The following is a 23,124-nucleotide window of genomic DNA, read 5'->3' as shown; positions in this document are numbered from 1 at the left end:
CATTTTTCACTCAAAGAAACCAGGGCTCCTAACAAAGCAGCTGATGCCAGCACTGGAATAGGGAAAATCAAACTGAGTCTGGAAGATCCTATTCTGCAAGGAAGTACTGAATAAATGATGGAGACACAGCAGAAGAACATAAGACCCAGTTGGATTGGGCTCCTGATGGCCCAGGATGGGACAATTTCACATCACAATAGCATAATGATAGTAACAAATTTTTTTCCAATTGAATAAAACAAGACACCATTAACACCACACAAATATAAATGAGCAAACACATAAATTGAAATTTGATGAGGAGAAGATTTACAATGATGCAAAGTACTTTTCCACAAAATTTAACTGTAAATGGAGGAAAGAGTTACTTCAAAATGGAGAAGCTTGACAGACAGATCTTAGTCAAGTGATTAAAATGAACATTAACAGTAGTGTAACAAATCCGAAACTATGAGCTGCCCCATAGGGTGTAATGAAAAAAGCACAATACCACTTCTAAGTTATTTCTGCCAAAGATGAATAACCTGATTTTAATCATGAAGAAACATCAGACTGACCAAAAAACAAAAGACATTTTACAAAATAACTGCTTGCAATCTTTAAAAGAACCAAGGCCTCGAAATCTCTACTAAGGAACTATTTGGATTGAAGGGCACTGCAGACACTGGGCAATTAAATGCAAAGAGAGGTCCTGAGGGTAATCTTTGACTGCTAAATATATTATGGAGACAAGGGGCAAATTTTGAATGCAGTCTGAGGATCAGGTAGTCGCACTCTATCAATGTCAGCTGATGTTGATAGTTACACTGTGGTAATAGAGGACAGCATTTTTTTTCTTAGCAATTACCATTCAGGGGTAGTAGGACAAAAGCTCAGAAACTCACAGGAAAAGAATAGTCCTTTCGCTGTGCTTATTTGGCAAGTTTGTGGTTATCCCAAAATTTAAATTAAAATTTTTTAGTTAAAAACAAAGAAGATAATGTGTAAAAAGCAACTGTCCCACACATGCACAAGGTCATTCGAGAACAAGGCCAAATTTGCCAGTGATAGCTAAGGTACTCTTTCCCTCCCCCAAGAAAGCACTGTGAGATATTTTCAGTCGCTGAGTATCAAAGGTTTATTCTTTAACTCCTACCACTGCTAAACTCTGTTTCATCAGTGGCTCTTCTTAAACCAGTTTTTATTTCACAGAAATTTTTTCCTTTAATAACACATTTTGAAATGTTCACTATTACAGATGAGAATGGTTCAAAGTATAGGGGCAACAAGGCTAAGCAGGCCACCAGGAAGGCTGTCCTCCTCACCTTCACCCCACACAGAATGGAACACCTCTGCAAAGTATGCCAGGTTGCCCAGCTGGCTGAAAACAGAGAACACCACACTTGATTCAAATTACAAGTTCAGTACTGTACTGTACACATCCAGCATTACACATGCTTAAAGTAATATAAATATATATAGTGATACATCAGATCTTACTTTTAAAGTAAACTATAAGCATAAGCAGGCAACTACCAATTTAAAACTTCCAAATAATCTCATTTTACTTAAAAAATTATTTCATACACATTGGCAGCTTCAGAAGCTTTGGGCATGTGGACAGAAAGTGGAGAAACTATTCCAGCTCAGAATAAACACATGTCACATGTATTTAAGAAGCTTTCTAATCAAATCATTTTATAAAGAAGACTTTCTTAAAGGGCTAGGGACAGTTTCCAAGCTGCATGGTTTCTAGGAGAGGCAATTGTACTGAGTACTTCCTCACAGATCCTAGAGGTTCAAATGTAGGGAGATTTATTCTGATTCTCAGGGTGACTCCAGAGTCTGGGACAAAGCAGCTAATTGTCCCTGGCTCAGTGGAGTCCCTTCTCAACCCTAGAATTCCATGCTGGCCAGGCTCATGGGGACAATTTTAATCTATTAAGCCCAGAGGTAGCATGGCTGCAATTTGGCAGCCACCTCCAGTAACTGCAGCTTGTGGGCTAAATGGATAATTTTTCTTATCCCAGAAGAATGCTTGCCAATTAAACATGATCTTGTTTGTTTGCAATTTTCATATGATCTACAAAAATAGCCAAGTTTGTGATTAATAGCACCATGAGAATGTAGAAAACAGGATAATAAAATGAAGTTGCTTTTGATTCTGGGTAAATGTTTCCTACCACTAATGTCAACAAAGTAAAACCATTTTAACTGAATTTGGGGAAATATGATACCTTTCAGAGCAAAAAATATGCCTGTAGGAAGAATATGAACAAATTATAGTCATTAGAGTGTGTGTATATATATATATATATATATCTATATATATATATGCAATTTTGTTGAGAAGCAGAGGAAAAAATACAGACATGGGTCCCTATTCAGAGTGACTGAAGCCTGTCAAGCAAACATGTAGAAATATTTTAAGAGGAAAATTGAGGCAAAGAAAAGCATCTAAACCCTTAATAGACCAGTCAACTGATGTTCAGAAATTGGAAGAGAGTCCTGTGTTAGTACTAATATATTAGTGCAGCATAGTTACATCAATATCTCAGAGATAAAATACCTATGGTTGTAAAGCATCTCCCTCTACTGTCTAATTTTAAAAGGAATGCTCATCCCTACAGAAAGAAGAGGTAGTCTGTTTGTAAAATGAGGACAGATGCTGGCCCTGGGTTGCCCATTTGCTTTGCACATTAATCTGTTGGCATCTTTTAAAATATTTTTGTAGATGTGTTTGTTTTACTGGCTGGTATATTACTAGGAGCAGATGCAGAGAGAGGGGGATTCTATCCCAGTGAGGTCTGTTTGTTGAGCACACATGAGTTGGGCCTTCTCTAAGACTAGTTGCAAGAGGGTATTTGTTTTTAGAGAAGTCAGCAATACTGAGGCAGTCTGTTGAAATCCCTATTGCCTGGTAGTCACTGGTCCAGATTGAACAAAACACCAGCAGGAGATGTATGTAGTCAAATCAAGTCAGATGTTCTGCAGTCCAGAAAATGGAATTTCTCACTTCAAGTCTGGGGGAAACTGGCCAGTATCTGGGTACCAGAGAGTTTCAGATTATGAGGTCACATCTGTAAGAAAAATTTAGCATCAATTCTTTTAAAGCTCTCCATGTGCCAATTCCCTTCAACAAGCTTTCTTCTTTTGCTCTGGTACACACATTCACACCCACACAGAGACACATACCATCTGAACTCATCTTTATGCTTCAAGAACACCAGTTCCTCATTTACCATGAAATTTTACCTAGCCTACTGCTGACACCTATAATAGTCATTATCTGAATGCTTCACTTTGAGTCATCTGCTTCTGGCTCCAGCTGCCACTCGAGGACAATGCCACAAATGCTGACTGCTCCAATGCTATAGAACCACTGTGCATTACTCTGCTTTTCTGTCTCCCAGCTTTCTCTGAAGACTTGAGAACAGACTCATCTCAAACACAGGGCCTAGCTTGGGATAGGGGAGAGGTAATCCCACTGGCAGGCAGCTCCAAACCTGTGGAAATGGAACCAGTAGAGAAGTGCCTCCATTTGCTATCCTTCAGAGCAATTCTGGGAGACCTCTGTACACTTGGCAGAGGTCCTATGAAATTAGACCCTTGTGGCTTAGAGCTGACACCTTGATAATGCACCCCAAACCATCCACTTGGTTTTTTCTCCTTGCCTGTCTCCCTCCCTCTCTTCCCTCTCACCACTTCTTCCTGGGATCACCTCCCAAATGAACTACTTGCACCTAAATCCTTATCTCAGACTCTGCTTTTAGGGATCCAAACTAAGACAGAGCCCATTGTTATGAGAATAATGATTGAGATAAAATTTTTTTCAGTAGCAAATTAATGAAACAAAGCTCTTTACAAAGCTAAGGGATTAACTGTCTGGAAAGCCAAGGGAGTCACTGAACACTCGGCATTGATTTCTGTCATCTAAAAGAGGAGGAGATGGATTGAAAGTGCGTTTTTAGCTCCCTTCCATGTTGTTATTCTTTGACAATACAAGCTACAATTGAATGGTAGCAAAGGTGCAGTTGCTTTTGTCACTTTGCATACTTCACATCACTCTACTTCAAAGACATAAGACATACAAATTATCCACAATGGATGCTTCATACTTTCTGGATGTTTCTCAAATGCAACATCACCCCATTTTAACTCTCAACAGAATAGGCCAAAGTTCTTCCTGACTGAGCCAACCAAGTTTTCTAAACTTGCACACTCTTTACATCAAAACAATTGAGCATCTTCATCAAGTTTTCCTTCCTACCCACACCTCCGCCTCATAGCATCAGCTTAGATCTCTCTTCCAAACCTCAGTCTAAAATTCCCACCCATCCACACAGTCCCCACAGTGCTTCACTCAGCAACCTGTGTGTAACTGATAGTCAGTAAATGTCTATTGCAATGACGTAATGAGCTTATCCACAAGGACTTAGAATCATCTCAATTTTTCACATATTAATGGAAAATGGCCTTGGTAAAATTGTGGCCTATGAACTTTTTGTTTAATTTCAATAGTGATTTACAAACATTGTTCTGAATATACTGCAGAGGGCAGAAATTCAGTTAAAATGAAAATCCAGATTTTCACAGAAAATACTAAAATTAGGCCTTACAGACATTTTTCTTTCTTTTAAAAGAAAAATAATCCAGGCTTGACATGAAGAAGCTTCTTCCCTACACAAACTCCCAAACAGAGATGTACCTGCGAGTCTCGGTTTTTTAGCTGTGTTTACTGCTGCCATAAACATATATTCACTATTAGGATCATGTGTGCTGGATCCATACTTCTGAAAGAGAAAAGTAAGAAACAGGATTTGTCATCGCTCTTTCCCATCTTCATGGCTGTTTTTTGACTGTTTTCTGTTCTTTAATGAAGTAGTAATGTATGACAAAAGTGTAAACACTGGACTCAGGCTCCTTAGTATAGGCTCAGTAGGAGAACAACATGCAAAAGGCTGTCAATAAAGAACTTTCTGTGGAACTTCCTTCATGTTTGCCTTTATTACACCTTCCCCAATAAGCTTGGATTGTGGGCCCTATCTCATTCTCTTCCCAATTTGCCTGCTTTTCAAATTTTAGTCTGGCACAGATACACAACAGTGTCTGGCCAATGGCCACAGGTGCAGGCACTTGAGTACTAGCATACACACACAATAGGCAGAATGATGTAAGCTCTTGGATTGACAGCCTGCAATATGAATATCTAAAAAAGAATGTCCCATGACACAGATTTTTTTATGTCCCTGTTGTTGTTTTATTATTCTGAATAGATTCTCAGTAGTTGTTTAAAGCAAGGAGTAGAAAAACATACCATGTAAAGAAGCTAGCAATTTCCTTCTCAGCTACCACTGACACCTTATAAGACTTTCTCACCAATTTTTTTCAACTTACCAATTAAGTGAAATTTATAACTAATTATTTCATCTTTTCCCTGACTCTTAGGAAGATTAGATTCAAATATGCAGCCCACATTTTAATAATTTTTAAAAATCAGAGGCATACTTCTATGTTTTAACCTCCCTCTTAAACCTTTGTATGCCCTTAGCCCCAATATCCTATCTTTTGAGAATAATAGTAATAATAAAAATAGCATATCTCTGGAAGCCATGTAATCATTTTTTGAATAAAGTAGTTATGAAATAAATAAATAAATAAGCTCTGTTTTCCAAATTATTAGTTTAATTAGTAGGTATGTCTTGGGGAAAAGCAATTGTCTACTTGTTGATCAAATTACTCTTGGCAACAGTTATGTGCATTTTTTGACAAGTAAATAACCACTCAGAAAAGCAGATGCAAGAAAAGATAGAAGTTGCTCACCTTTTTCATCAGCCAGAAAACAAATATGCATCCCAAACTGTACACTACAACAAAAGCTGCACATCCTATGGGTAACCAAAATTTCAGCTGGCAACATAGCTGTGATTCTGGGTTGGAAAAGAGATACATTAATGAAAAACTCTGAGAATTAAATCTCCTTTATCAGTGCTGAATCATGGATTCTTTATAAAGTTTAAAGGAGCTGATTAACCAAAACATTCTTTCATTACAATGATGAACTGGTGAGTAACATTCCCTCAGTATTACAGCAAGAATCCAGAAACTCAAACTTAAAAAAATTATGCAAGTATCTTCACAATAGTGGTTGTATTTTTGCAAAAGACTAAGTAAGAAAAGTAATGGTATAAAACTATGATTTTCAAACACATCATTTCATTCCACAAACCCAACACAAAACCATTTTGTACCTTAGGTGAATAGAGGTAACAGTCACTAGGCCACGAATCTGGGTGTTAATAAAGATAACATGACCTAATTCTAGCTCAATAGTCTATATGACTAAATTGCAAATTAGCAATAAATACCAATTATTATTAATAATAAATCATCCCATATATATTTCATTAAAATGATTTTCTATCAACTACACCTAAATGAGCTCCAGCACAAAAGATACTACTTGTTAAACTGTTTTCATTAAGGAGAAAAGTTGTCAGAATATGTACGTAGTCTTAAGCCCCAAAGATGAAAGCAATGTCTTACCATAAATATGCAAATATTCTCCACGAAGAATCTTTACTTGAAAAGGAGGAGGATCAAAAATTGATAGGTTGCAGAAGTAATAGCTGCCATGGGAACTATCCAAGTTATTTAGGAAAAAAGAGACACTGTTGTTGGATAACTGAGATTGACATAACTTCAGATTCTTAATGGACACCATGTTTCCACTTCCCTTGGTCTTAGTGAGATCACAGAGCATTTGTTTTCCTTTCAGCAACTGCATTTTAAACTGCTGGACAGTCTCAGGGTATTTGCATAAAATTTGTACTCCTCCATTGTGAAATGTAAACATCTCATACTTGGGGGAATCATTGCTTTCTCCTGGATAAAAAGAAAGAAAGCAAAGCAAAAGTGACATTCTGTGAATATGTTGCCCTAATTATCATATTTAAACATAAAACCCTTCTCTTCATAAAGTCACCTCTATTATACCACAAATTTCATATCCAAGCAAACAAGAACAGAACATGACAAAATGTTAAGACTGTGTCCTAGAAAAAAATCTAGGCAGAAATGAGAAATGTGCTTGTCATACATGAACATGTAATATATTAAGTATTAAATAACATTTTTATATAGTACGAATCAAATCCTTTTATAGCTCCCACAATGAGGACAGAGGGTAAACAAATAAATGTGTGGTGATATCCAGTAATCAGGCTAGGAATGGAGTCTTATTTGGATAAACGTAGTGGAGTTGGGGTGGTTTATAATATTCATTGGTGGGTTAGAAAATGGCCCTTCAAAGAGGTAACTTTAAAATTGACATTGAAGCAGAGAATCCCTTAGCTGAACAAGGAGCAATATGGGAGGATATTAAGGCGGGGGTGAAGGGGAACAATTTAGGGTTGATGTTAAAATTGAATGATTATTTATAAATACATATTTACATTAAACCCTCCAACTAAACAGTAAAAGAACAGATCAATTATGTTCAAACAAGACAGCAATGTGTTTTCTTTGAACCTCATTCACAGAGAACTAAATCAAGAAGTGATGATAATAGTAAGTCCCAGATTTTTGCCTATTTTTTCATTTTTTAAATAAACTTTAAACTCATAGGAACCCATGTTGTTTTTGTGAGCTATGTAGAGATCACAGGAGAAAAAGATCACAACCATAAATGCTGAACAAAATGTCTAAAATATTAGAGGGATTAATTAACTCAAAAGAGGAGAAGTTAGCAAGATAAATGTAAAAACAGACCTAGAACCCACAGAGATGAGCAATAACTTAGAAACTATTTTTGCTCTGAGAGAATCTGTGGTTCTCCCAGGTCAAATATTTGCTTCTATGTTTTATCTCTCAGATTCTGCAAAGTGGGAAGTTCAGTAGAAGATTCTCTCCAATAAGCCTTGTTTCCAAAGAGTCACATACGTGGACACAGGTAATCCAAAAGTAATTCACCCTCGTGCAGATAAAGCTCACTTCAAATCACTTCAATAGTCCAGAAAGTCTTAATCCTTGAGTTTTATTGAAGATGACCTTGGACTGTCATAACCTCTCATTTTTAAAAGTAAAATGCAGGTCTGGTACAGTGGCTCAAGTGGTAGAGCACCTACCTAGCAAGTGTGAGGCCCTGAGTTCAAACCCTAGTACTGCCACAAAAAAAAATGCAGTCTATTTCAGGAAGAAAACATTTATATCTTAGGTGTCAAATGAAGCTGCAAATAATATTTAAATATAAAGATGAGCACACTATCAAAAATAATGAGACACATAAGGCAAAGGCAACCACAGAAGCAATACACTACAGAAACAAACTTACAAACAACTTACATCTTTGAATTATCAGATCCCCAAAATAAAACAGTTAATTTTATTATTCAAGGAAATAAAAGACAAACTGATAATAATATCTGCAGAGCATAGGAACTGTTTTGAATTCAACTAATTTGAAAGAGAGTCAATTAGAACTGGCAAAAGAATGTACCAATTGGAATTAAAAAGTCAATGGATCAATTTAAAGGCATATTAGACAAGACTCTAGAGAGAAGAGGTTAACTAAAAGGTAGATTAAGTGATTTATTCAGAACGCAGGACCAATCCACAGATTCAAAACTCCCAACAAACCTAATGCAGGTTTTTTAAATGTATATATATAACTGGACATATCTTAGTAAGAATCTTAAAAGAAGTTAGAGAACCGATTACCTTCAAAAAGAAGCAACTATCAGACTAGCAGGTAATGTCAACATCAGCAATAAAGGCCATAATACAGTGGAATTAAGTACTATATCTTCAATGTGTTGAAAGAAGCTATCTACCAACCTAGATAACACATTGTCTAGGAAGATATTTACAACTTTTGATAAGTAAATATTGTACATGTTGTGATTTCTTGCATAGTCACTAAAAGAATAGAAATAAAACATATAAGTTAAATGAATATTACAAAATTCAATCTAATGTTTTGTCTACAGGGGGAGAGAAAGTTCAGATCAGAAAGTAAAGTACAGAGTGGAGTGTCTTCTGTATGCTGACCATGTTTTATTTCTTGGCCTGTGGTGGTTAGGGAGAGAAGAAGTACACTTTATCATTATTCATTAAATTATACATTTAAATTTTGTTTACATTTCTGTATAGAAAACTTTTTGTTTTATCTTTTGGTGGTACTAGGGTTTAAACTCAGGGCTTTTCACTTGCAAAGCAGGCACTCACCCACTTCAGTTACATCCTCAGCTCTAGATGTTTTACAACAAAAAAAGTATTCAAAGTATAAAAAAGGAAAATAATGCTTGTTTTATTATTTTAAATAGAGGGACCAATGTAAGTAAAAGTCAATGGGAAATGACTGGCAGCAAGAGATAGGTGTGGTCTACATTCTACTAAAACGAAAGGCCTTTTGGGGGACTAGTTGGTCTGAGAGAGAATTGTGTTGCACTAATCTTGCTTTGATGCTTTTCTCTTTACCTCTGCTGCAGAAGATAAGATCAGTGGACTGGTTCTCAGTTCTTTCAGAAATGTTCAGAGCAAATTTCCCAGAGACTTTAGAATGGCAGCAATTAAACCACAAAGAGATCCTGAGGCAAAAGCATCTGTGGCCACTGTGTACACACATAAACAAAGAAGCACTATTTTCTATTTCTGGAGATTAGTTTCTCAACAGTTTCTCCCCTTTTGTACTCACAGGTGACCTGCAACCTAACACAAGGTGAAATATAATAGTGAGGGTGCAATGCAGTGGTGCTCAAGGAAACCAAAAGCAAATTCTGACTCTGCCACTTTCAGGGCTCTGTGCATAGGGTGTCCCTCTGGACATCAGTCTCCTCTGTGAAATAAGTGAAAGAAAAATAAAGCTCTTTCCAACATTTATTTTCTATGGACTCAGGATCAGAACATAGCCAGATGAAACACACATAACCAAGAAGGATAACACTTTGCTAAAACCATGTTTCTTCCATAATCTTTTCTTGAAATGGAATATTCCAAGGAATGAGGAAAATTAAATGAATGAAACTATCTTTCTTGTCACAAAAACATTTAGGAAAACTAGAAAGGGTTCTGTTTTGTTTGAATGTCAGTGCCAAGGTATGTGTCATTGAAATCACCTGGGGGCTCCAACGTGTCATTTCTTTTGGGCACTATTAATTATTCATAGTTAATGATCATTTTAACCTAAAAACTGTCTGGATCCTCTTTTTATTATTAAATGTAGTGGTAAAAAGGCTCAGATTTCCACATATCCAGTATTTAATCTTTCTGTCAGGAAAAGCATTTGGCAACACCAAGTCAGCAACTTGAATATTTTCAAACATGACGGTTAATCAAGTACCTCACAATTATTTGGGCACTATAGAACAGACATAAGCAAATAATAAATCACAAATTCTCTTTAACCTTTGGTAACATTTTGAAAGGTAATATCAAAAGAAGAGCATCCCTTATAAAAATGACTAGCATTTAATATGTAGATAATTTAAGGAAAATTTGAATACATTAATGTCTTATAATTGCAAAAGTAGCTAGAATCTTTTACCCCTTCCTTGGGATATTCTTATCTCCAAGTCTAATATTCAACCTGGAGTACTGGTATGAAAGCACCCAATATTATATCCACTATCTTTTTTGATTGGTGGGTTGCCTAAACTGTTTGGTTAACTCCTCTGCTATAAGAGTAGTTAAAAATTTTGAAAAAAAAAAATTAAAAAAACCTCTTCTTTGGGCTGGTGGAGTGGCTCAAGTGGTAGAGTGCCTGCCTAGCATGCATGAGGCTCTGAGTTCAAATACCAGTACCACCAAAAAAAAAAAAATTAAAAATTTTGAGCATCCCCTCAATCTCTTTGTTCTTGCTCTTTCTTCCTTTCTCTTACATTTATATTTTCTTCACATACTGTTTCAATAATAAAATCCTCCTTCAAAACATCTTCTCTATTATTATACTTGATATACCCATCACTTTTCTGCACATACTATCTCTATGTCCGATAAACTCTTGTATACATTGTTTGTATCCCATAAACACCCTCATCTTTATATCCTTGTTTTCCTGTAACATTATTCAATCACTCCCTAGCATCATACAGTCAGACCTGCTGAACTTAGAAATCAAGCAGCAAGCAAATCTTTTGTGTACAGACAACTGAAGGCTCAGACAGATTAAGTTATTTGCCTCAGGTCACACAACTTCTTGGGTACATGAAAGATTTTTAGTTCAATTCTTGAATAAAGGGTCACTAACAACAACTAAGGAAAGCAGGTAACCATATGAAGCTAGACAATGGTCACTAACAATCAAGTCTTATAGGACCACTGCTAAAATCTGTCAGCAGAAAGGCTTCATCTTCTGTACCTCAGTTCATGTCCACAGAATCTATCTACTCCTCCTGCTCAGCTGCAACTAGTTCAAATCACCAGTGTCTCTCTCTGTGACTGCAAAATGCTTTACTCTTCCCTATTTGTATCTATCCTCTGATCTTCATATAGCTTCTTCTTTTTCACTATTGAAGATTAATGGCACTTCCTCAGTAAACACTGGTCACTCAACCCAAACTACACATCCAAGTCATTTTCTATCATCTTACCTGAGAGAAAAAGTATTTACCAGTGCCTGAAATGATCTGATTTGTTTGTTTACTTGTGTATTGTTTGACTAGCTCACTGTAACACAAAATCAGGGACCATATTTGTCATTCACAGATCCATTCCACATATCTGCAATAGCACCTGGTAAATAGGAGATTAAAATAAATATTTATAAGATGGAGAGCTGGATGGATGCAATGTATTCATAGAAGAACAAATGCAAATGTAGATGTCAGTGACATCATAAATCTGGAGAAATGCCACATAGAATATAGACTATAAGAACCAAAATGGCTCTTAGAATTGATAAAGTTAAAACTTTCATTTTTTTATTTTGCATTTACATTTATTAAGTTAAACTGGAACCAGAAAAGTGAGTATCTTGTCCAGGATTACATAACTCATAGCTAGGACATGATCTCAGGGTTACTACACAAAGGTGCTTTTCTTCTGGAAACAAGAACATAAAACTATGCAATTCATACATTTCTCCTGATAACTGGGATGTTGATTCTTACGAAAATTATCTACTTGAGCCTTAAGGAAAAAGGCTGTTCACCTGCAAATACCTATCAGATTCATAAAGACTTGTTTAGCTACTTGATGATTTTCTTGAGTTTTTTTGTATCTAAGGAGGGGAAGTCAGGTTTAAATCAAATGATTCTTCAGACACTCCAAAGTACACAGTAGTTAAATTTGCCCAATGTGTGACCAGAACATGGAGCCTTGGACATGGAGCCTTGGACCAATGGTTGTTCTAACATACCCAGATGTTTATTAATGATTTGTAATACAAACACCACGCTATACCTTTTAGCACTTACAACAACATTAAAAACACAAATAAGAATATGTCTGCTTATACCCTGGTGATGAGCCCTAAAATATGAATGTCAAGTATAAATGTTTGCTTTGCTACCCATATCTGTTTATTTTTTGTTGGTGCACCTAGATAATAGTCACTCTAGAGAACAGGTATTATATTTTCTAAATCACATTGAATATCCATTCTAATAAGGTACATTCCTCACAACAGAGGCTCAAACCTGTTAACTGCTGCTATGATTTTTATGTTATTGTTGATACCAATAGACTAATGTTTTCAAGAGTAGAATCAGAATTTTATATTGGGTAAGTTTTTAGGTTTTCAAATTTTTCAGAGTATTTGCATCTCCTTTTAGAGGGCTGGCATGAAAATCTTTGGAGACAGGTCATATTCCCCTGAGAATTACATCAGGTTCAGAAAAGCCAATTTGCAACTTGATTCTTTTACTATCTAAACTATTTTGTTTCTCAATATAAGCTGATCCTGCTAGGACTCTTTATAACCAGTGTATTATTCCTGGTTGAAAATCCTTTGGGAAAAAAACAACCTACACAACACAAGAGAATGCAAAACAGATTAGCAATGTTATTTTGTTCTCTTTAACTCAGACTTTTAACCACAAACCTCTACAAAGGTCTCAAAGTGATAGAAAGATAATATCTCCTGAGTTTGCAATTTTTGATACTGCTTCTTAAACACATTTTCTGTAATCAAATAATGGTAAGCCTTAGCTTAGTATGGCACAAGAATATGACACAAGAAGAAAGTTCTAAAAATTACAATGCTTCCATTAGGTTTTAGTTACATTCAATCTTATACGAAGAAATTCTGGCATTGTTAAAAATGTGTTTTTTACCACCTTTTTTTTCACTTTTCATAAAAAATTCATTTCTTATGAAGCTACAAGCTAATATTTTTGGAATCCTGATCAGTAAATTTTTTAATATCCATAAATTCTATACTTACAATTTGAAGGCATTATAATCTAAAGAAGTGATTGAGCATAGAGCTATAGGGAAGGTAAGTAAGATAAACTCAATACAATTTAAAATTCCTAACATTTAGAGAAAAGAAAGACAAAAAATACGAAGAAAAATTAATACAAAGCCCCAAATCCAAAAGAACCCACACACACACAATGTGTGAATTGGTTTTACTCTCCAAGAAATACTACAAGGGGCACAAAACAACCCTTGGTTCTCTAGGCGTATATAATAAGAAAAATGAAATATCCATTTACTCCTGGTTAAGTTATTTTCTTTGTGAAAATGGAAAAATCCCAAAGGTGTTATAAAACTTTGTAGCAATATTCATAAAGTAATTAATTTGCATATAAGTTATTGTTAGTTGTTTCATTGTCATTGATTTGAAATTATCATGCTAAGGAAATGCACCAGGAGGGAAAAGGTTTTATCTACACCCTGGAACTCACACCTTGCTTCCATTCCTCAGTTGCTGGAAAAAGCAGCTTAGGTAGTTGGACAGAAAGTTTGCTGTGAACTCATTTACATCTTGCTCCAGCTCACACTTCCAACACACCACACCACACAACTCACTTCTTTATCTCTAGCTCAACTCTCCAGTCCTCTGTTGCAATTCCTCTTAGCATCTCTATGTGGATAAACTCTAACACGTGTAACATTTCCACTCTGAACTCAATATTCACTCACCAAACACAAACCCTATCCTTTTAAGGAGTCACTAGTCAAGGTATAGGACTCTCAGAGTTTCCCTCATTTCTCCTCATCCAATTGGTTACCAAGTTCAGTTGACTCTAGCTCATGGATACCTCTTGAATTCAATCTTTTTTCCCTGTTCCCATTGCCAATCCAGACCTTATTCATATCTTCCCTCATCTGTAGAAGCATCTTCTTCCTGACACCAGTCTCTCCCCTCCACATCCTTCCTCCATACTTTTCCCAAAACTGCATTTCTAAAAAACATTTCACTCCCCAGCTTAAAAGTCTCCATTAGTCCCCTATGGTTTATAAGGTAACAAACCAATGTCCTTGTGTGACACAAAATGCTTTCACAATCCCATACACCATCTGTTCAAGCCACACTGAATTTTTTTTAACCATTCCTTTCATGTCAGTACATATGCTTCCATAAAGTGAAATGTCCTACAGCCTTTTATTTGACTAGAAACCCTCATTCGTTCTTTAGGAACCATTTTAAATGCCAACAACTCCTCTCTCGAGATATTTCTGAGATGCCAAAAGATTCCTAACTCTCTGCTCTTAATAATGCTTTGCTTATCCCAATATATTCATAGCAGTATCATATTAGACAACAATTTTTCTTATATTCCTTCCTCGTTTAACCATGAAGCTCTACAAGGATAAGGACTGCATCATGTTTGCCCAAATAATCCCAGGACCTGGGACGTAGCAGAGGCTCAATGATATTTTTAAATGAATGAATAGAAGAATACAAAGACCAATTTTGGTAAATGTCTTTGGGACAGGCTGAGGAGAGGAACAAGAAAAACAGAGCAAGAGATTCTCTTTGCCAAATTCTGGGGAACATTTATTTCCTAGTCCAAATGCAAGAATGAAAGTAAATGAAGCCCAGCTAATTCTTTGCACCCCAATAGTTTTCAGTGGCTTCCACATAATAGCACCAGCAGCTTATAAGTATGCTTTTCATGCATAGGGTATTGTACTAAATGCATTGTATGAACTATATCATTTTTCTTCTCATGACAACCTTTTAAATCATCCCATTTTGCACCCAAGGAAACTGAGGCTTGAGTAACTGGCCCAAGGCAATACAGTCAATATGTGGTAGAGCCATAATTTGAATGTAGAAAATCTGACACCAGAATCCACACACTTAATGAATCTCCTAGACCAATAATCTAATTCATCTCCTTCATTGACAGAGACTTGCTGTGAACTAAGAAACATAACGAGGCTTTTAACACTAAAATAGATAGGGACACGGTTTTCAGATTTTTTTTTTTCCTTTAAAGTGCATTGTCACATTATTGCCCCCAATTACTTAAAGCAGTATAAGCATTAATGCCATATGTGTTCTGTGACTAGAAGGGCTATCATATAGCAAAATACTTAAAAAACATTTTCTCAGATATGCAATCATGTGTGCTTAACACTCCCATTTCCCTGGCTGTTTATTTAGCAACCATTGTGTATGTATTAAGCTGCCTTGTGTGTTTGAGCCTAAGAAGAAAATCTGGCTACTTGCTCTGACAGTCTAAATTCTTAATGATTACCTTATAACTTATCTGCCTGTAGAAATATACAGAAATGGATTTGCATATGCAAGAAACTCACATTGTGATTAAGTTAATGCAAACAGGCACTTGCATGGGATTTTTGCGTTAGTCCTGGAGAATAAACAGAACTTTAACTATGAGTAGAGTGGAGGAGTTGTGTTGCTGCATGAATGCATCACTCAATGCTGTGTCCTATGAAAATGTAAACATTAACTGTAAAAAGCATGATTTCTCAAACTAAAAAAAGTCACCGCTGCTTGAATATAGAAACCACTGTATCCACATCAACATAACTCAAACAAACAAATTATGTCAGGACTGGTGGTAATCAGAATTCAGGCTCTTGAATCTGTCACCCTCCTTAGGGACAACCTAATGCTTCTTCACTTTCCCACAGGCAAAGCAGACGTGAGCATCACTGTTATGAAAGGTCACAGGAGGTTTATATCCCCGATTTCTGACTCTTTTTTAAAATTTGCAATATTTTGTCTGTTTTGATTAAACTGTGATGCTAAGCCAATGAAAAAAACATTATTTGGCTAATAGCTTCAGTCTGTACATACTTAGGTTCCACCTTCCAAAATAAAATTTTGAATTTTTATCACATTTCAAATGCCAAAATTTTAATCTTACACAGAATGGCCAAAAAGTGCCACTTGACAGAATTAAGTTTATTAAAACAGCAGCCAAGAGGTGCCATTACAAAGAAAATGTGACTTTTTCTTTAGTTATTACAGGTCACAGATTATTTTTAAATGTATTTTTAAAAATCGGAAAGCCAATAAGTCATTTTATGTAATAAATTCAATATTCTTGGGATAGGGAAGTGGAGTAAGTTGTAGGTTTTGCTCACTTTACAACTGAATTTTTTTTAAGTCAAACAATGCTCTGGATCTTACTGTGAGTAAAGCTGGATGAGAATTTAGGTCCTCCCTACACAACCGCATTTGATTTTGACCAAGAAATGAGAATATACTAGTAGAAACTTAGAAACTATCACATTTCATTTCATCTCAAGTTGCGGTTAAGAAAAAACCCAAGTTATGAAAGCCATTTCATTCACTGATGCAAAAACAAGAGATCCAAGATCTTATATGAGAATAATAGGCATTCCTAAAAGGGGAGGGGGAAGATAGAGGAAAAGATATGATTAAACAAATACTTGGAGAAAAAATTGCCTGAAATGAAGAATAAAGTTTGAATCTGCATATTTTAAAGCTACAGAGGCCAAAAGGAGAAGGGGACCAGGAACTAGAGAAAAGGTTAGATCAAGAAGAATTAACTTAGAAGGTAACACACATGCACAGGAAATTAATGTGAGTCAACTCCCTGTATAGCTATCCTTATCTCAACCAGCAAAAACCCTTGTTCCTTCCTATTATTGCTTATTCTCTCTCTTCAACAAAATTAGAGATAAGGGCAAAATAGTTTCTGCCTGATAGCGAGGGGGTGGGGGGAAGAGGGAGGGGCAGAGGGGAAAGGGAGGGGGTGGGGGGAAGAGGGGAGAAATGACCCAAACATTGTATGCATATATGACTAAAAGAAAAAAAAAACAAAAACAAAAAAAGTTTGAATCTGCAGATTGAAGAGGATCACCCAGTCCTAATGAAAACATCCAAAAGAAGAGAGCCATAAGCTGGTACAATTCCTGGATTCCTATATTGAAATGAATAGCTTTCAAAAGAGTTTTTCGGTTGTTGTTTTATAGTTGCTTACAAAAGAATGAGAATTAGACTAGCATGGAATTCCTCACTCACAATCCAAAAATCCAGCAGACCATGGAAGAAAATCTTCAGACCACTAAGATGAAAGACTGCTATCCAGGAATCTTAGTTCCAAGAAAGACATCTCACCTGTGCTGAGATATGGGGAGTCAGGCGACTCTGACAATAATGGAAGTCCTCTAACCACTGGATGAGAATAGAACTTGCAAGACAGGAGCCAGTGTCCAGAATGATGCTGTCACTGAAGAGATGTGTAAGTGTAAAAAAGAGACTCATGAAACAGGAGAAGAATATGTAAGAGGAAATGTAGCAACGATCTACAGCTGTAAGTTTTAAATTATTTCCACAAAACCTATGTATGGACCAGGGGTGTGCTTACTAGGGGCAGTGTGAGAATGGGAAGGGAAGGACATTTTGAAACTCTCTTATCAGTGCAGGGAATGGGGACTAGACACATCAGACAAGGGCAACATCATATTTATTTCAATATAAGAATAAATAAATAGGCCTGGGGATGTAGCTCAGTGGTTGAGCACTTGACTAGTTTTTGCAAGTGTAAACATGTCAATAGACATTCAGTTAAGATCCTCTAAACATGATAATGACTTTAAAAATTAAGAAATGCAGTCAACCATCCAAATTCACCAGAGGCAGAGTTAAGAAGACTTCCTTGTACCAACAAAAAAATTTTAAAATGGATTTAACAGCAAAAGAAAATAAGTAGTAAGTAAATATAATTTTGAAGTAATAAAAGCAAGCACAGGTTTATTGTGCCAAGTGGGAATGGCTTAAAGTCATCCATCAAAAGATTGGCAATCTTTTTTCAATGCTGCATCAATACTAGAGGGCTGTACTTCCAGATATAGCTGCAGAGGCCTGAGAGACCCAGAGATGCTCAGTTACACTCATCTCCACAGTCTTCTCTCTGAGCTCTGGGGACTATCGGGAACTGATAACATACTTTGGAGGCTGAGAACAGGAGAATCATAATTTGAGACCATTCATGAGATCACATCTCCAAAATAACCAGAGCAAAATGGACTGGAGTTATGACTCAAGTGGTAGACTGACTGCTTTGCAAGCATGAAGCCCTGAGTTCAAATCCCAGTCCCACCAAAAATAAATTAAAAAATGAAATAAACCCAGTCAAGGATTCACATTTTCCCCAAATGATTCTATAAGGAAGAGCGTCATACTCTTCCATAATCATTCAAAGAATAAAACTTTGTTAAATTTTACACTGAGATCTGTGGAAGACTGGGAATCCTTATTCACCAATGAAATAACAAAATTGACTAGAATTTCTCTACCATAAGATTTATGTTATAGCTCTTGCTATTTCCAGTTTGAAAGAATGTAGATGTTGGAGTCAAATACATTGGGGTTCTAATTGTGGTTCTGCCATTAACTACTGTAAAACAAATCATGTATCCTTTTCTGGTCTGAGATTCTTTCTTCAGCTATTGACTAAAAGAAATACCTACATCTTTGTGACATGAGAAAACCTACAGAGTTGTAAAGATTAAAAATATGACAGTGAGGCTGGGTGTGGTATTTCATACCTATAATCCCATCTACTGAGGGTTCAACAACAGGAGGATTCTGGTCCAAAACCAGCCTAAGCAAAAGATACTGAGACCTTAACTCAAAAACAAGCTGGGCATGGTTCATGCATGCATGTGGTACCAGCTGCATGGGAGACTGAGGTAGAGGAGTTAGAGAGGTCAGCTGGGGCAAAGTTAGCGGGAGACATTATCTGAAAAACAAATTTAAAGCGAAAGGACTAGAAGCATGCCTCAAGTCGCAGAGCACTAGCCTAGCAACGATGATCCCGAGTCCAATCCCCAATACCAGGCTGTGGGGGAACCTACAAGAGCTTAGTTTATTTGAACTTTGAGTTTAGTGCTTTTAAAACAAGAGTCACTGGATATATGCATTATGGTGGTATTTTGAATATAATTATTGTTAGTATACTAATTATCACCTTTTAGAAATTCGTGCCTCAATTTTACCACCTGTCAGATTAGAAAATGGTATTGCATTCCACATAGCATGGTTTTCTGCATGATGAGAGTGAATACTGTTTTTGTTCACTTAAAATCTCAGATGAATATTATTCCAGAAGTATAACTTATTCATCAGCTGTCTGACAACAGGCTGGATCCATCCTTCTATAGAAATAACAAAAATGCTAATTCGAAACTCTTGAGTGCAATACTACCACCATAACTGCATTGGGTTTGTCACTTTGGAATGCTTTTTGGCAGTAGAAATGAACTCTGCAATGGTTTATACAAACATTCTCAGAAGGAAATCCAAAATATTGAAAATGGTCCTTGTGGTCTGAGTGGTCTGGCCTCTGCTTTCCTTACCAGCCTCATCTTGTCCCAGCCTCAACCTCTTCCTATTCTGTGATCAGGCACACCTGCCTTCATCCAGTCCTCTCACCTTCGTTCCTTCCTTCCTTCCTTCCTTCCTTCCTTCCTTCCTTCCTTCCTTCCTTCCTTTCTTCTCTCCTCCCTCCTTCCCTTTCTCCCTCCTCCCTCCCTTCTTTCCTGTCTTCCTCCCTCCCTCCCTTCCTTCCTTCCTTCCTTCCTTCTACAGGTGCTTTGCACTTACTTTTCCATGCTACAGAATGTTCTCCACTTTCATACTAGTCTCCCCATTGATAACTACTTGTCCTCCAAATCTCAACTCAAGCATCATTTGCACAGAAAAGACTTTAATGAACCCTGTTCTCCAATCCCCAGCTACACACTCACCCCATCTGGTCAGATTCTGTAGTATATTCTCTCATACAACAGAGTTTTCTCTATAATTATCAATTCATAGGACTGTTTGATTGGTATTTCTCTCTGTAGCACTCAGTTTTGGGAGAGCAGGCAGTGAGTGATTGGGGCTGTTCATCCTTGGACATACAGCAGCTAGCCTAGCACCTTCTGTGTAGCAAGGGCTCAATGCTGCATGAATGAATGGATGAGTTAGTGAATGAATGAATGAATTTCATTCCAGAGCTATTCGTATATTGCTTATGCTGCTACAGGATGCTATGAGGTTGGAGAAAAGGCATACTTAAAAAAAATCAGGCAGCATCTGCTGTTGGGACTTAGTCCAAGTAGACCCTCCTTTCCTCATTCCTGTTTACCTAAGAGCATTCAAGGAACTTTGAGACAGCGCAGGATCACATATTGGATCAATCCAATTTTAGTTGTGATATTTTTTGGAGAGAAAAACTAACGTCTATTGCTTGGTACCACTGAAAAATGCATTTCTAGAAATGATTATACTTTCTAAAAGTTCTGCCTTCACTTTTTCTATTAATGGAAATCCCCTGTTCAATATAACTTCACTTCACTTATCCTGGCCTCAAGAACAAGACACAGAGTAAAAGAGAAAAGAAAAATAATATAAAAATGCACAGAATGAGAAGCAGAAGAAACACATGTATTAATTTACATTATAGGCAGCCTGATTTGAACTATTCACAAATAATCTGATACATACCATTCAAGAGAAAGAATCAAAGATTCCAGAATGATTTTTAATTCTGGAATCTGATGAGTATTTTTAATTACCCACTCCTCCTTGGTCTCTCAAGGGACCTGCTACTTAGCATCAATAAAAACTCCATGACAGCCTATGCATTCCACACAATGGACCATCCAGGTAAGATTAAAATCAAAATCCTTCTTTTCAAAGTCCTTTCATTTTATTTTCTACCATAGAATTCCCAAACCAAATGCCAGGGCTACTTAATTTCCATTCTGCTGACAAGTCATTTTGCCTTTCATCTTTCTCTGAGAACAGTAAGCTACTCTTCTACTTTATCCACTGACAGGTAACTCCAAGCAGGTAATTTAAAAATTTAATGGTCTGTTGAAACATGTTTTTTCATGTTAAGACACAGTATCAAAGGCAGCAATACAAACTCAAAGCCATCCACACTGACATGGGTGACACAGTGACCTTAGCCATGTGCTTAGGCTGTTCTGAAATTGTCCCTGCCTTCAAAAAACAAAATCATTTTCTATTTGGTGCCTAATTTTTCCACTTTTGATTCTTCTTAATGTTCATTTGAATTATAACTTGATAAGAAATATTCAATATGCCACCCACCTGTTAAAACTTCAATTTGGAAGCAGAAGACAAAGAAATACCAGAGGTCTGACTTCATGTTTGCCGGTAACAGATGCCACCCTCTCCTCCTGCATTCAAAGGCAACAGTGAAGTCATGTTCTCAGTTGTTTTCTATTTGTTGAAAAGGAAGTGGTTTTGTGGGAGTTGTTGTAGTGTCACACTTCCCATCAAGGCAAGGGAGTGTCACTTTATCGATGTCAATGGCTGAAGGGGAGAAATTTCTTATGGAGGTGAAACGTCTAATTCATGGATTATTGATGATTACCAAGATAGAGGAAAACTCTGACCTTTATTCTGGTTCCAACAAAGCAAGCTAAAGAGACAAAGCCTTTTCTTTTTCTGAACACTTTGTTTGGAAGTATCTCCTGGTCAATAGTTTTGGGGGGTAACAGGATCTACCAAAACCCACATGAGGAATAAGACATATGTTTTTGACACATTTCTACCTTACGCTGTTTGCTCCAGGGATGAGAAAACATTTAAAATAGGACAAGAACTCAATGGAATTTTTGAAGAAGTTGAAATAAAGAAATCTGAAAGAGAAGCATCACAGGAATCTGAGAAATAATATTTATATGACATTCACCATAGATTATAATTTTCCAAATGATAGGGTTGAGTTTAAACAAACTTAAACCCTGATTTACATACTACTGCAATCTGTACAAACCAGGGATTCTGCATCTATAGACTCAGATGAAAGCAAGAAAATTAAGAAGCTTGTCATGGTGCCTCTATCCCTGCAGGGAGATAAAATAGACAGTAACAATAATAATAATTACTGTTATATGTGGTAATTATATGCATTTATATGTACTTAAATGCTTTATATGAAACACATCTTAATGCAGATAATATGTAAAATTAAATGTAAAATAATACATAATATATTTAGCATATATAAAATATACATTATATTTACTATTGCTATTATAATACTATTGTATTTACTATATTAGCATATTTGTATTGTGTTTCATATGTATTTAAATGGATCATTATTTGTATATACATTTATCTTAATCCTCTTAACCACTCTGTGAAGTGGGGGGTCACCAATCTCCCCATTATAGAAATGAGGGAAACTGAGGCACAGAGAGGTTAAAGTGCATGACCTGGCCCAAGTCATATAGTTAGAAAGCATAATTGCTAGGACTGGGAGAGTCTGGCTCCAGGGTCCTCACTCTTAACCAACGCAGATAGAACCATTCATGCCAAGGCCTGCTGACCCTGCCACCCAGAGAACTGACTTGGCTTCCCAGATGTTGGATCCTGGCTGGGTTTCTGCAGAGTGGCCAGCTCTCAGGTTGCAAAGATGACATCAGGAGAGAAGCTGACATCAGTTAGGTAGGACAACCAAGGTGTGGAAACAAAATGTCCTATCTCTGAAGCAGATCCAGGTTTGGGACTATAGAACCACAATAAGGATACTGTCTAGAGCCCAGGGATTCAAAGACAAGGAAGAGGCTGACCCTGTGGTGGTTCTCTAAGCTACCAGGGATGCCCCTAGGTGTCTTTTCTGGGACTCCTGAGTCTCAGCAGTGGGTGAGAAGGAAGCTTTTGAGGGAGCCTCACTAACCAGAGCATCAGAGACGGGCCCACCAGAATCCCTGGGAACTTGCTGCCCTGAT

At 36.7% G+C, this 23,124-nt stretch overlaps 1 protein-coding gene across 1 annotated transcript; it reads right to left on the bottom strand.

Moving 5' to 3' along the window:
* Nucleotides 1-1,102: 1,102 nt before the first annotated feature.
* On the bottom strand, nucleotides 1,103-21,777 carry Icos (inducible T cell costimulator). Its single transcript, XM_020158575.2, has 5 exons — nucleotides 21,473-21,777; nucleotides 6,526-6,864; nucleotides 5,803-5,909; nucleotides 4,688-4,772; nucleotides 1,103-3,059 (listed from the first exon to the last, which is right to left on the bottom strand). Exons 1-5 carry the CDS (start codon nucleotides 21,528-21,530, stop codon nucleotides 3,046-3,048), a joined length of 603 nt encoding a protein of 200 aa, XP_020014164.1. The 5' UTR covers nucleotides 21,531-21,777; the 3' UTR covers nucleotides 1,103-3,045.
* Between the last annotated feature and the right edge of the window lie 1,347 nt (nucleotides 21,778-23,124).

This window comes from Castor canadensis, chromosome 4 (genome assembly GCF_047511655.1).
Source record: "Castor canadensis chromosome 4, mCasCan1.hap1v2, whole genome shotgun sequence".
Taxonomy (NCBI): domain Eukaryota; kingdom Metazoa; phylum Chordata; class Mammalia; order Rodentia; family Castoridae; genus Castor; species Castor canadensis.
Note: the sequence above shows the minus strand (reverse complement) of the source record. Positions and strands in the feature narration are given on the sequence as shown.

Bases quoted from the DNA above. Each gene is read 5' to 3' on its own strand.
- Icos (XM_020158575.2), bottom strand. From the start codon at position 21,530: ATGAAGTCAGACCTCTGGTATTTCTTTGTCTTCTGCTTCCAAATTGAA. The intron at 5,910-6,525 runs GTAAGACATTGC...TTTCCAACCCAG, and splicing joins AGAATATTTGCATATTTATG to AATCACAGCTATGTTGCCAG. The intron at 4,773-5,802 runs GTGAGCAACTTC...TTTCTCTTTCAG, and splicing joins TTTTCTGGCTGATGAAAAAG to AAGTATGGATCCAGCACACA.